The sequence below is a fragment of the Pituophis catenifer genome, unplaced genomic scaffold (assembly GCF_029215685.1).
Source record: "Pituophis catenifer annectens isolate HBS135680 unplaced genomic scaffold, rPitCat1.0.hap2 SCAF_2, whole genome shotgun sequence".
In the NCBI taxonomy this organism is placed as follows: Eukaryota; Metazoa; Chordata; class Lepidosauria; order Squamata; family Colubridae; genus Pituophis; species Pituophis catenifer.
Genome location: NW_027256882.1, coordinates 59,259,959 through 59,275,012, shown reverse-complemented (window position 1 = coordinate 59,275,012; position 15,054 = coordinate 59,259,959). Strand labels below are relative to the sequence as shown.

Genomic DNA, 15,054 nt, shown 5'->3' with positions numbered 1-15,054 from the left:
TAGCAGTTTACTCATTTAATGTCAACTCTTTGACTGCTGTTCCAGTTAAGAGATATTTATAAAACTGGGTTGTAAAAGACCTGGAGGAAATTAGATCCCAAAATACATTTATAACACTGAAGAAGGTATGGTTTTGGTCAGACTAAATGACATGTGTATGATGAAACTTTAGTTCGGAGTCATTCTTTCTTTTTTTAATGAATTGAAAATGTCCATGTCTTGAAAAAAGAGTTAAGAGTTTCCAAAAATCAGCTTTTTAAGTCATCTGCCTGCTTCTGTACCTGCTGCATGTCCAGGTCTTTAACTTTTCTGCAGCCTATTTCTGCCTTGTATAATATTTGATGAGAAGTAAAGATAAATATGATGATCTGAAATGAATAATTCATGCTTAATATTTTATGCATGGAGAGGAAAGGTTGCTGTGGAACTCCCAATGCTTTCAACCGAGGCTTTTTCTTTACATCCAGCGTAAGCACCAATAAACGAGCCGTCTTCGTTGAACATCCTGTGGTCCCCCTCTCCGTAATCCACTAAACTATCAGCACTTTCGGCACCTTTAATGTCCATGTTAAGAGATCGCAAGCTTCCTTTGAGCGGCTTTTCATCGCTGTCACTGAAAGAGGGAAAAACACTTGTGAGGAGTAGAAGGGCACATTCTGAGAAAATTAAGAAAAAGAGACTGGAAATTCTATTTAGGGATGACATTTGATTCTAAGCCAATTACTACCTTGGAGTAAGAGGCTCCAGAGATTTTAGGACTTCTGATAGAAGTACTTCCACAGTGAAAATATATAATATTCCAAAACATTTGATACTAAGCCAATTACCATCTTGGAGTGGGAGGCTCAGAAGTTTTAGAGCAGAGGTCTTCAAACTTGGCAGCATAGCTGGCTGGAGAATTCTGGAAGTTGAAGTCCACAAGTCTTAAAGCTGCCAAGTTTGAAGACCTCTGTTTTAGAGCTTCTGATAGCCATATTGACAGGAACAAAATCTCCTAGCAGTTCAGTAAGCCTACTAGTAGAGTTGGAAGGGGAAAAATCAAAGTAACAGGAAAATACTCCAGAAAAGTATTTTTTTTAAAGATGGTAAATGGTTTACTCAATGGCAAATGCAGTTCAATTAAATACCTATAAAGTGATACTGGGACCAAATCCCTTGGTGAGTGGTGTTTTGATGTTTGTTAGCTGAGAATACACATAATTGAGGCCAATATGAAAGTGACGGGGCATGTTTTTCTCCCTGCTTCAAAGCAACCACACTGGAATCACACAATGAATCTGACTGGAAAAAGATTTAGATCAAACAAAAGGCTGCACTTTTTCATACAGTGGTTGATTAAAGTGTAGATGGGTTACATTCAAATCTTGGATGGGTCTAAAAAGGGGGTTGAATAAATTCATGGAGGATACATCTATAAACAGTTTAATATTACTTTTAGGTCAGGGTAGAAATAGCAATGGGAAATATTATTTATATCTATCTTGTTTAAAATATACTTTTCCATTTATTTGCTTCACTTCTGAAATGAATTACATGGTGTAAATTACAGACTTAAAGGCAAAGAGCGGGTAATTCTTTTCCAAATTTGAAGACATCCATTGCAAGCAAGTATATGTAGTATAGTCTACTGGCAAATGTTGTAGCAAAAGCTTGCATTATGCTAATTTCATTTATTGGAGGAACTTCTACAAACAGATTAGTAGGGATCAGGAGTGTGAGAGAAATTCATTCCATTTGGATTTCAGGGTACTCTTACAAATTCAATCTCTGATATAAATTAATTCACACTTCTCTCAGTATGGAATATATTAGAGAAAGGATGCACAAAAATATGCACATTATTGTACAAAAAAACCAGGTATGAAAATAGGAATAACTTGCAATATCTAATCACCAAAAAGAAACTGTTTCCCCCACCCAAACATAATTTAGAGTTTCCCCCCTTTTCAGATGATTCTTTTACAGGTGGGAATGAGAATGAAAGTTTCTAGGAAGCAATCCCAAACTTTTAAAAATGGCTTCAACCTTGAACTTCAGACAAGTAATTTCATACCACTTTATGGGTTATTAGCATTTGGGGGGGGGATATCTAGGAGCCATGGTGGTGCAGTGGTTAGAATGCAGCAGTATTGCAGCTAATTCAGCTCACTGCCAGGAGTTTGATCTTCACCGGCTCAAGGTTGATTCAACCTTTCATCCTTCCAAGGTTAGTAAAATGAGGACCCAGATTGTTGGGGGCAGTACGCTGATTTTGTAAACCACTTAGAGAGGGCTGTAAAGCACTATGAAGTGGTATATTAGTCTAATAGCTATTGCTATCTATGTCCAAATATCTCTCACATACACATATTATAATATTATTATTAAAACTGACTAAGGACCCAGAAAGATGTTTGAGAAATATGGGGAAATGTTTTGAAATTGTTTTATTTATAACATATTTCCAGTCAAAAAGGATATTTCATTCATTTATATTTGGAGTGCATTGATTATATAGTTCTATATGAATTATTTCTGCATTTTCAGAAAAATAATGCCTGCATGTGTGTGGGTGCCATTACACTCCAGATTAGATGACCAATCTGACTATTTAATGAAATAACTGCCTAAGAATTTATTCTTATTTTACCAAAATATTTATAAAACCATTCACAAGAAACTAATAAAAATGGAATGCATCCCACTAAAGTGTTCTATATAATACTTCTTATCATCCCCTTGAAATTTCATTTGGCAATGGGAAAGTATTGTTGCTTGTAATATTATTAGAACATCTTACAAGATCATTATCTACCCCAAACATTGCAATGAAGGATATGTCTCACTAACCTATATTCACCAAAGATTTCATCTTTTATGGACTGGCCTTCAGGATCTGGATGCAGGTCCTCTTTTTCTTTTACTGCACATACATAAAAAGTTGCTTGTTCAGATATTTTTAGGCATTTGCTTTCATGTAATAGGAAACAAAGAACTCCACTTAAAATTAGTTATCTTATTGTATGACCATCTTTTAAAAGAGGTGCAATGATTCAGTGGGTTAATGATGTTGGAATGGTCTCAGCTCCAGCAGTTCAAGACCAAGCACTGTGTGGCAGAGTGAGCTCCTGTCATTCACATCAGCTTCTGTCCATCTAAGAGTTTGAAAGCATGTTCTATACAAATAGATAGATAGGTAGCAGCAGGGGTGGGCTATTGGGGGTTTGCAGGGGTTTGTGAGAACCTTTAGCTAAGATTCTGTGCAATTTGGAGAACCCCCAAATCCCACTCCTGGCTGGCCCCACCTACCCCGCCCCTCCCAGGAGTCCCCACACGGCCCGTTTTGGATGCAGGTAAGTACAGGGCATGCGCGGAGGCTCGGGGAAGAATGGGCCTACCGGAAGTTCAGAAAGGCCAGAAATGGGCCTGTTTCTGGCCTCCAGAGAGCCTCTGGAGCCTGGGGAGGCCATTTTTGCCCTTCCGGAGGCTCAAGAGTCCAGGGAGGGAAAAAACACCCCCCACCATGGTGCAGGAGGCCAAATAGGCAACTCCCACCATGCCATGCCCAGAGACTGGGCAGAGAATATCTTGCTAAAATTTATGAAGCCCACCCCTGAGTAGCAGTTTGGTGGGGAAACGAGCTGGCGCTCTGTGCAGGCAGTCAGATTCCTGATGGCTCTGAACCTTCCCGATTGCACTGCTATTTTCGAGCAGCTCCAGGAAGGGAGCAGATCTTGGGTAACACTGTAGGAAGGGCCGCTCGTCTTTCTCTCTGGTGCAAAGTCAGCTCATCTCCCGTGGCACACCTTGGGAAGCATGCAAGCATGTCCTATAACAGGGTTGGTTGCCAAACTACTATTCTGCAATAGCACTGTGGTCTCCTGACTCTGTAACAACATCATATGATAACAACAACAACAACAACACAACCATCGTTTAAAGCTCTAGTACTAACAGAATAACAGAGTTGGAAGAGATGTAAGAGGTCATCTAGTCCAACCTCCTGCTTAAGCAGGAGATCCTGTACATTTCTGACAAATGGCTTGAAAGCCTCCAGTAATGGGAAATCCACAACTTCTGAAGGCAAGCTGATTGGCTGATTGCTCTCACAGTCAGAAAATTTCTCCTTATTTCTAGGTTGAATCTCTCCTTCATTAGTTTCCATTTTTTTTTTGTCTGGCCTTCTCTCTGTTAGAGCCCCTCAAATATTGGAATGCTGCTATTATGTCACCCCTGATCCTTCCCTTCACTAGACTAGCCATGCCCAGTTCCTGCAACCATTCTTCATATGTGTGAGCCTCCAGGCCCCTCATCATTTTTGTTGCCAGTGCTGAATTATTCACTATAGTATCATGTGGTTAATACCTCTAATTGAATTGCAATTGATTAACTTAGTTCGATAAAGATTACACTTGGCGGTGTAATCCCAGTTTCCTAAATTATGTAAATTTTGGAAACAAATTAGCCAATGTGATTTGCTGTTTTTTTTTTTTAATTACAACTGCCTTATCTGTGGCAAACCTGCTGAATAGCACCCCTGAAGTAAATCCTAAATTTAAAATGATGAAAGAGAAAGTGACAGCTTTCTTTACAGGATCTTTATTTTTCAAAAATAGAAGTTCTGACTATGCAGTGTGCATTTTTGTTCATTTATAATGCTATTCTCAAAGATGCCATGGTGAAGGCATCACCTTACTGGCTATTAAGGCAATTAGCTGACACTATCAATTAGAAACTTCTGAGTTGTGTGTGTCTTTCTGGAGATTTTTTCCATTTTTTTTTTCAAGTATGGCTCTGTTTTAGAAAGGATTCTGTTTTCTTTCAGCCGATTCTAACTTAAAACAGAATTGGTAGTCTTGTCATTTCTATGCTACTTCACTGCATTTTCCCAATGCAAAGAAGCTTTTTTTATCTTCATAAGGGATAGCAAGAGGTAATTTTTGGAAGCTCCCAAAGGTCTGTTATCAGCTGTTGATAACATGGGGAACATCATTGGTTGCTGTGGATCACGGGGTTTATGTAACTTTCCGACCTCCAAGGAGACTTAAAACTCTAATTTGGTGATAACCTGGGAAAGGCTTGTACATCATTAGAAAAGTATATTCGATTTGGAGAACACATATTTTCTTACCTGAATATTTTCCTCCTTTGTTCCTTTTAACAAAGCAGATAGTAAGCAACAGTAAGGTAAGCAAAGCGACGGCACCCATCAGTCCAATAAACCAACCTTGTGTAGAGATTCGTTCATAAATTCCAGTGTATGCTTTGAATGGAAAACATATACATATATGGAGGTATAAGAAAATAAAAATAAAAATTTGGTGTTTTAAAGAATGTTTTAGAACGTTTAGATTATCAGGGGCTAGCAATCTGCATTGGGGGAGGGGGGGTACTATATTAATATCAAGTCTGCAAGACACGTTATTAAGATTTAGAACATTTCATTGCAGATTTTAATTAAGCAAACAGGAATACAGCACTTAAACCAGCTTGTCATGCAAAAGTAAGAAAGAGAGGGTTAAAAAGTGTATAGAATAGTGGCAAATGCATAGCTTACTGCGTATAAAATGCAAGAAGAAAGGGACTGGCAAGGTAATTAATATCTAAGTAATACCAACTGGCCTTTTTGAACTGGTTTCATTTTTGCCTTGGAAGCTGAATTTTAAATTTCGATTATAGAGCAAAAATGGAGAGATATCTCGGTATCAGGCTCACCTATAATAGCTCAAGTTCTGCAGGAGATTATGCAATAAAGGCAGTTCCTTAACAGGAGCTTCCAATACAGAGAAAGTGGGGAATTTTGAAGAGGAATGTGCCAATGTCCTAATGGGACATCAGCAGCATAATCCCAGAAATAGAAGGAATGTGTCTAGGATAAAGAACTAGCCAAGCACAAAGAAAAAGGGCAGATTTGTGAGCTGCAACTTCCACTGATATGGGATAATGCTTAAAGCCAAAGACTTTCAAGCTGCCTCTTTGGAGAAAAATGAAAACCTGTTTAGAAATCTGACATATTGTCTGATATCCACCTTTCACTCCAGAATTGTATTGGGAAAAATATTTTCCCTCTTTATTATTTTAATCTCCCACAAAATTTTAATTTTGGCCAACAGCACTTGCAGAAACTAAGAACACAACATATTCCTGGCATATTTTTTCTGCATATATAGATTTGGAATTATTAATGGAAACTTGCTACTGAACGTAAACCAGAAAAACTTGTGGTGGTGAGATGGGTCTGATTACTTTAACACTAACATTTATTGCAAAGATAATTTGCAATTGTCAGTTTAACATTTAAAATATTAAGAGAAGTCTACATTTCCTGTACCAGATTTGCCCCAACAGTACTTCTGAAAATTGTGGTGTTTGATGATTATGAACTGGAAAACTACCTTTTTTCTGTTGAAATCAACAATAAAAATCAAATTATAATAGGTGCAGTAAGTTCTGAATATATAACTGTTTCATGTTACAATTGTGCCGTATATAATCTTAATATGCAGTTGCTAAAGTTTTGTTTTTGTGAGAATCATGGTCATCTTAGAGGCCTTAAGAATTTCTCACCTCTCCCCCTGGTCTCAATTACATCTGCAGAAATGCTATTATTATCAACCCAATTCTTAGTCATTAGTCGAATTGTATTTGCAGTTCCAGGATCAAGTGCCTCAACAGGCTGACTCTTTGGGGTGGGCTTAACTTCAGTAATCTTCCCGACAGCTTTACCTATGGAATGCACAGAGTCAAGTCAAATAGGGGAATTGGGTGAAGGCCTCAGGATATAAAATTACAGAATCAGTACCAGTTAATATTAATAGGTTGAGGATTTATCCTTAGAGAATTTTGAAATTGTGACAAAGAATCATTTAGGGTAATGATCATATGACACATTAATATTCATATAATGTATGTTCTAAATTGTATTTATTGTACATTTATAATACTGGATAATTTAGCCTCGTTTCTAAAAATTCAAGGAGACCACCTTGAATTTAATAACAAATTCACTGATTTATTAATTTTAATTAAATATCCAAATAAATAAATTATGTTATAAATATAAATAAATGGAAAATTTAATGTTGCACAAAATTTCAATAAAACAGTTAAATTTAAACCTATATTCTAGTGAATAAATGCTAGAATATGCATTTTTTCCTTTAAAAACTCAACTATCCAAATTGTTCCAACTTTGTTGAAATAAAAAAAAAGATCAAATGATTGATATAGAATTACTACCAAAATCAAATCTATAATTGAGTATTATAAAATATTTTACAGGAAAGAAGTCAAATTAACATAATTATATGATAGTGCTTTACCGAAATATATATTATATTATATTATATTATATTATATTATATTATATTATATTATATTATATTATATTATATTATATTATATTATATTATATTATATTATTACATTACATTACATTACATTACTATATTATATTATATTATATTATATTATATTATATTATATTATATTATATTTATTATATTATAAATTAGAATTAAAATGTTATAAGGTTTGGTTCATCTTAGTAAACTGAACTAAAATTCTCTATTAAAACAAGTATCCAAATAATGAGTCAGAAATCCTTCTAATAAAATTATCATCATTTGAACAAAGGCCAGTGTCTTCTGGGTTCTTAAGACTAAGGTAACCTTTTATAGCACAGTTCATAACTGAGGGGTTCTTGGTGCTCTCGGAACTTGCTTGTTTTCTTGCAGAAGCTCTATTACCCAAACTAGATAACATCATCGGTGCTTGATGTTACCTAGTTTTGGTAATGAAACATCTGCAAGAAAACAAAGAAGCTCAGAGAGCACCAAGAACCTCTTGTGTCAACTTTGGACTATAAATATTCTTCTTTATTAGAGTACATAACTGAAATTTCAGGACTACATTTCATCCTAGGGCCGTGATGGTGAACCTATGGCATGCATGCCTGAAGTGGCACACAGAGCCATGTCGCCTGGCACACGCGGGGTCACCCATTCCTCTTCTGGGTTTTTGGCATGCATGCATGCATGACAATCAGCTGGCCTTTTTGCATGCGGCAATGCCAGAAACTAGAAGAGCTGGTCTTCCGTTTTCCTGTGTGAGCATGTGAGCCGGCCAGCTGATCGTCGCGTGTGCATGTCTGCGATTACCCAGGAAGAATAGCTGCCTGAAATCAGAAGTTTAGTAGCTGAAACTGGAAGTTCATTTTCGGGTGTGCACATGCACCCTTGGGCAGCTCCTCTTCCAGGTGTGCACACAGATGCTTCCTTTTTGGCACTTGGTGCCGAAAAGATTCACCATCACTGGCCTAGGGCATGACTAAAAGCCCTTCAAAAATTGTCTTATTAATGTGGAGGAAAAGGAAAATGCAAGAGAATTTTTTCATTTAATTTGATACAAATTAGATTCTAATGTAATGTAAATTAAATCAAATTCTTTCTCTTAACCTTGCCTACATTTTTGCCTTGGTTACATCTCCTGCTGTCTGGTCCCGATACACTGTTCAAAGGTGGAACTCAGTCATCAAACCAAGAAGCATTGGGAACCTTTGATTTATGTCATAATATATTCATTAATTTTTAAAGTATTATAAGGCACTTTCTGGTTTCTGCTCTAACAGAGTAGTGGTTACCTCACTAAATAATTATTTTACTTCTGTTTCATGAATCAAATGAAAAGCGATGATGTAATTTTATTCTTTTGATTCTTTTAAACTATTTTATACTATATTGAGATAGTATAATTCTTTAAGAAGAAACAAAAAAGATGAATATTTAAATCCTAGATAGGAAACCTGAATATTATTTAACTCTTTAATCTTCTCTTAAATAAGATTTCCAAAATATTTTAAATATTCTTTTTTTAAGTAATAATTTATTATGCTTTATTTGCGCAGTCTATCTAATATTACAACTTGAAGTACAATGTATCTATCATAACAGATAGTTATTAGTTCATAGACATAGTGGAGCTTGCAAACTCTTAGATAATTTGCATGTGCAATGCAGAAGCAATTATTTATTAGTTCTGGAATAAGCAAGCAAGCAAATAGCAGCTTCAAGAGATTAACACTCAGAAGATAACTGAAAGGGAAAAAGAGAAAAGATTAAAAATGGTTGGATATAGACAAAAACAGCAAAATATGACAAGGTTTTTCCAAAACAATTATTTATCAATTACAGCCTGTGCTTTAATTATAATAGTGCCAGAGAGAATTAAAGGGAATACCGTATGTTGATGGGTGCATTAAACCAACATTTGATGAGAAGGTTTAACATAATTAAAACTATCTGGCAGAATTGATATTGCTAAATTAATTCCATGAAGCAGAAACTACATTTTCTAATCAAACTACAAATTAAACAGCAGGTCATTACAAGTTATTTTTTTCCCTTAAATGCACAAAGTAGTACACTTAACATAAATGTTTTCTGAAAGGTAACAAGGGAAAAATATATTATGTCAATTTCTGTCATTTCAAATAATCCAAACTATTTAAAGCTGTCAGATACACAGGATTGCAAATTGAAAGGAACAGGAGGCTCCCTTCAGTTCTGAAACCACTGTGTCAGGCATATTTCAGCTGCTGAAATACCTGCAAATTAAGCATGTTCCATCAATAGGTTTAGATGTCAAGTTTCAACAGGCATTTCTAATAATAATGTTTCTGTTATAACATTCCTTACAGATGTTCAAAGCATTTTGACCTTGAAACATTTTTACTCTTTTCTGCAATTCAAGATAGTTTCATGGTCAAGGTAAAATGGACTGTTTTGTTTCAATCTTAGAACCAATGCTACAGATTTAGAAGATTGCTATTTCAATTTTTTCTTACTGGCCTAAGCACTAAGATTGAGCAATGGTTGTCTTTTTATGATTGAGTTACTTTTAATCTGTTGAGATGTTTTCTAGTTTAGCCATTATAGCAGAGACTCTACTGATGTTGAGGAGCTGATGTGGGGATGAAGGAAACTGGGAAGAGCAGCTAATCCTCAATGATAATGGCAGTTGGGGCTTAGTTGTTGCTGCTACAGGGGTGCCCAGTAGGCCCTGTGGGTGTATGAGGGAACAAGGAACAGTCAGAGAGGGAGCATAAGGTTGCAAGAACACTTCATGAAGGTGCAGTGTAGATTAGGGATGTGCACAGAGGTGTAAGGGTATGAAGGATTCACAGTGATGGTCAAGATATGAGTGGCTGGTGTGGCACAAGCACAGAAGGACATACCCTAGTGACTTGTGACCTTCCTTACCAGCTTCCCAATTGACTTTCTGGGAAGCCAGGAGAGAAGGTTACAAATGGAGATAACATAGCCGCAGATCACTGCAATTGGTTGTTAAATTGCTGAGCACATTGTAAGCCGCCCTGAGTCTTCGGAGAAGGGCGGCATATAAATCAAATTAAAAAAAAAAATGTGAAGTGGTTGCCAAATACCCAGATCATGATTACGTGATCATGGGGTGGATCTTCAAGGGCATTTTTTCAGTGCTATCTTAATTTGCTGAATGCATGAACATAAGTCTACCTGTAGAACAGGGGGCCAAGCTCAAGGCCCATGGGCCAGATCCAGCCTGCAGGGTGCTTAAATCTGGCCCATGGGGTGGGCCTGGAAATAGCAAAGGACAGGCCTATGGTGCCTCTGGGAGCCAAAACCTGCATGCCCCCCCACACCCCATTTTGACCGGAAAAATCCTGCAGGAGGCGTCCGTCTCATCTCCCCCCCTCCTGGCTGGTCCATGGAGGAGAACAACAGTGCTGATCTGGCCATCGAAGAAATTCAGTTTGACACCCCTGCAGTAGAAGATATCTTATATCTGCATACCTGGCAGTTATTGCTTTTTCTTTCTCTCTTTTTTTTTTAAGGCTTCACTACAGATCTGCAAATCTAAAAACTGTTTTCCCAGTGCATGAAAATCTAAAGCCTACTGGTGTGATGTTGCAAGCTATTATCCGCACACTCTTATAATTAGTTTGCAAAAAAGTATTTTGATTATGGAACATTTGCTGAGCTTTAGTAAGGCATGTACATTTTGTACATTTTAATTTTTTTTTACCTTGTTGATGTTGAATTTTCAAGAAACAAATATTGTGATGCTTTGGGATGCATTTGTGTATTTGCATGCTGCATAATATTTATGCTATTATATTCCAGCAAACCTCTTTTGCAGGTTTGGAGGAGAACCCATCATCCATCCATCCATCCATCCATCCATCCATCCATCCATCCATTATCTATCTATCTATCTATCTATCTATCTATCTATCTATCTATCTATCTATCATCTATCCAACTATCCATCTATCATCCATCAGTGTCAGTGAAGTGCTTGGTTTGAAATGTCTCAAAAAAAAAAAAAAGCCACAATGAATTGAACTTTCCCTGCCTCACTTTCACTAAAGTCATAATGAAGTCAAACAAAAAGCAAATAAAAGGATATCATAAAGCTGTTTAAAGACTTAATAAAATAGAAATGAGTATGCTGCATCACAGATATCCAATTAATATTAACTGCTTGATAAGGAGATTTTGATACAGGTTTTGGGTTTTTATAAAAAATTCACATTAATATTCAGACATATTTCCCTCTGTAAGATCTCTGCAAAGATTTGGTTAGATAGAAATCCACTAAGGATAGTCTGGGAGTTCATTTTAGAGCTATACTTGGTACCTGAGGGAGATTAATAATGTGCCTATGTATACATTGCAGTATGCAATAATAGTTTGAAAAGATAAAAAATGAAGAACTTTAAGAAATAAAGGAAAATACATAATACATTAGTAACAAAATATTTTAGGGAATATATTAAAGGTCACTGAAGTATAGTTATTAGTTTAAGAAATCCACAAGCAGTTGGGTTAATTTTTGTTTTTAATATCCAGAAGGTGAGAACTAAGAATAAAATCAACAGGCCCTCAGCTTTCTTCTTCTTTTATATTAAAGAACCCATATAAACATTAAATACTAAATTGTAAGTCCAAATTTCTCTTGAGTTTGGAGCCTTACAAAAATGAATGATACTTTGGAGACAATTGAATAACCCAACAATGAACAATTTTACTATTTCCCCAAGGTATGTCGGTTAAGATTCATCTTTATTACATAATGTTTTGAGTAACAACTTAATACAACAAATGGAAATATATCATTTATCTACTATCCATCCATCCATCCATCCATCCATCCGATATATGAAGACTCCCATTTCACATCAATGACTCTGTGTGGTGTACAGAAATTAAAACTATCATAACAATATATACCCATCGTGCTCAGTTAAACGGTAACCCTCAAAACAAAAGCCACATCTCCAACAGAGCTTACCAACTAACTGCCGGCTCAAATGTGTGAAGACAGAGATTGTACCTCCTCTTGAACTTCTCTTTTGAAGGCTAAATAAATTCAGTACCTTTAACCATTCCTCACATGATTTGGTTTTCAGTCCCTTCATGTAGCCTGCTCTGAATTTGTTCCGCGTTGTCAATAGCCTGTTAAAGCTGTGGTGTCAAGAATTGGACACAGTATGTGTGGTTTCAAGAATTACTGTGTCCCTGTTAAAACATCTTAAAGTGGCATTTGTCTTACTAGCGGCTGCATTACACTATTGCCACACTATTGGCTTATTATACTACAAATTAATCTACCCAGTTCAGAATATCACATGCTTGTCTGGGCTATAGAACAAACGAATCATAGTCCAGTCAAATCAGCCAAACCAAAAAGCAACCATTGTTATGTGCTAATATTGATATTCTGATTCTGCTTGAAAGAATCAACTAACATCTTCCACGGGGGAAAAAAAAAAAGAAGTATTGTGTTTTTCAACAGCGCTTCAAAGGCATTCTCTCTTTTTTTTTTAAAAGCAATGTCAGTGGGTCTTCCACTGTCCCAGTTTCTGATTTAAATGGAATGCACTCCTATTCTAATAAAATAACCTATTAAGTGCAAGAAAAATATTTGACTGTTCCCTGTCAACACTGTTATTGTATGTTATTCACACTGATGAACTTGGGCATTTTCTACTTAGCTCATTCCGTCTGGCAAATTGGTGTGCCAATCTCACTTAATTTTACCAATTAATATTTAGTTGGTTCTACAGCTATAGAGACAGAGTTGTAAGTCACCCATCTGATCATATTTCAGCTGAATGATGGATGTAACTGGGCTAATGGGGACTTTAATTGGAAATTAAATGGTTCATCTAGTGAACCCTCTGAATGTTACAGTTTAAAGAGTTGCAATTAAATATGGGCTTCAAATTTGTCCATGTGTATATTAAAAGTGGTGCTCTGTTGCAGCAAACATTGTCAAATTAAATATAATTATATTTTTGTTTATTATAATAATAAACCTATGTGATATCTTTTCTGCCTTTATAACCAAGATTCTTGGGTTCAGTAAAATGGCATAAAAGTTACATAGGTTTGCTTAAAGAAGTGATCTGAATTGTGGAGATGCCCTAGTCTAATTTGCTGGATCAAAACCTCCTGAATCAAAAGAGTTTTTCCAGACTACTGGATTTTCTATGGTTGAAAGAAAGAAAGAAAATATCATGAAAACATGTATTCTGTCATGCTGCTAGTTTCCCTCAATTGCTCATCACCTAGCAACAACTGAGTGCCCCCAAAAGAGCTTCTCTGCACCATTGACTATTCTCAAATGGGTAAATGGTCTGTGGAGTATACCTTGTAACCCATTGTAGAAGTGATCAGCGGAAAGATTCCTATATGAGGCCGTGAAAATTTTGAGTGGGCCACTTTCAGCATGTACCATGGGACTTCCTGCAGTCTGCACTGGAGCCACCCATTCTGGAAATCTTTGGTATGCAATTTTCTGCAGTTTCCAGAAAAATTCAAGTTCGGCCAGAACTTTTCAACCTTGGAAGCCCTGTGGCTAACTCTTCAGGAAAAAGCTCCTTCAGACCTCTCCTGTAGCATTTGCTGAAGAAGGCTGTTCTCAGCCTTCTCCTTTAACATGTGGAGGAAGAATGAAACAGAAACCAGTGATGCAATATAGGCACTTACCTGGACTTTAGTAGTAGGATGCTACAGATATAGTGAAACATCAGGATGCTTCTCTTGGATCTTACGTAAGGGACAAGATCATTACTGTATGAAGGATCTTTGAGGAGTGTTTCATTTGTCATTTTGCTGAAATGAAACACTGCTCTGAAGTTTTGCACAGCCTAATATTCGTGGTATTGAGCTACTTATATTAACAAGTTTGCAAAATAAATCCATGTCTTCACAGCATTATCATAGGTAGCTATTTTGCAAATGTACAGTATATTCAGAGACAAGAAAAAGACAAAATGGTTGGTGAGGAATATTTTTAGCAGATCATGATATGAAACCTTAAGTATCAGCCTTTTAATGATAAGCACTGTTCTCTTTCCTTCCGATTAATTTTCCTTAGGTCCAATACCCAGATGTTACGATTAAGATCAGATTTGCAGGCATTCAACCCTGCTTTTAACTTACTGCCATGGTTTACTGTTACTCCTTCCTCTGTAATAGGTTTTCCACATCCTTGCACTGTACAGGCCCTTGCATAGAATTTATACTTTGTGCTGAGGCTTAGATTAGACAATCTGAAGCTTAATGATGATGCATTGGTAATACTGATTTCATGCAAAGGCCCAATGTTATCAGTCTCATTAACTGAAAAACAAAAGAAGGAGCAGACACTATTTAGTCAGACATCAACATTAGAAATCAGTTTATTTATTAAAAATGTATCTCATATGCCAATTTTATATTTCACCAATGTACAACATAAAGCACTTTAACTGTAATATATACCCTGTTTCCCCAAAAATAAAACCAAGTGCTTATTTCAGGGTTCAAAAAAAATTAAGACAGGGTCTTATTTTCATCTCTCTCTCTCTCTCTCTCTCTCTCTCTCTCTCTCTCTCTCTCTGTGTGTGTGTGTGTGTGTGTACACGTACACACAGGAACGCATTGTGTCATGCAGTTAATTACTGTGAAACAAAATATCTAGTGAAACTTTTGCTGTAAACAGAACATGAATCTAAGTAAAATTTACATGTAAAAATGTTATTAAAAATCA

At 36.3% G+C, this 15,054-nt stretch overlaps 1 protein-coding gene across 3 annotated transcripts in view; it reads right to left on the bottom strand.

Moving 5' to 3' along the window:
• Positions 1-392: 392 nt before the first annotated feature.
• CHL1 (cell adhesion molecule L1 like) overlaps positions 393-15,054 on the bottom strand; it is a 105,438-nt gene continuing 90,776 nt past the window's right edge. For 2 of the 3 annotated variants that reach the window (XM_070933564.1, XM_070933565.1), the window contains 5 exons: positions 14,466-14,645; positions 6,547-6,705; positions 5,111-5,242; positions 2,830-2,902; positions 393-613 (listed from right to left, as the gene is read on the bottom strand). In XM_070933564.1, the coding sequence (XP_070789665.1) occupies positions 397-613; positions 2,830-2,902; positions 5,111-5,242; positions 6,547-6,705; positions 14,466-14,645 (761 nt within the window). In that variant the 3' untranslated portion in view covers positions 393-396. The remainder of the gene's footprint in view (positions 614-2,829; positions 2,903-5,110; positions 5,243-6,546; positions 6,706-14,465; positions 14,646-15,054) is intronic. The other variant, XM_070933566.1, reaches the window with a different exon arrangement.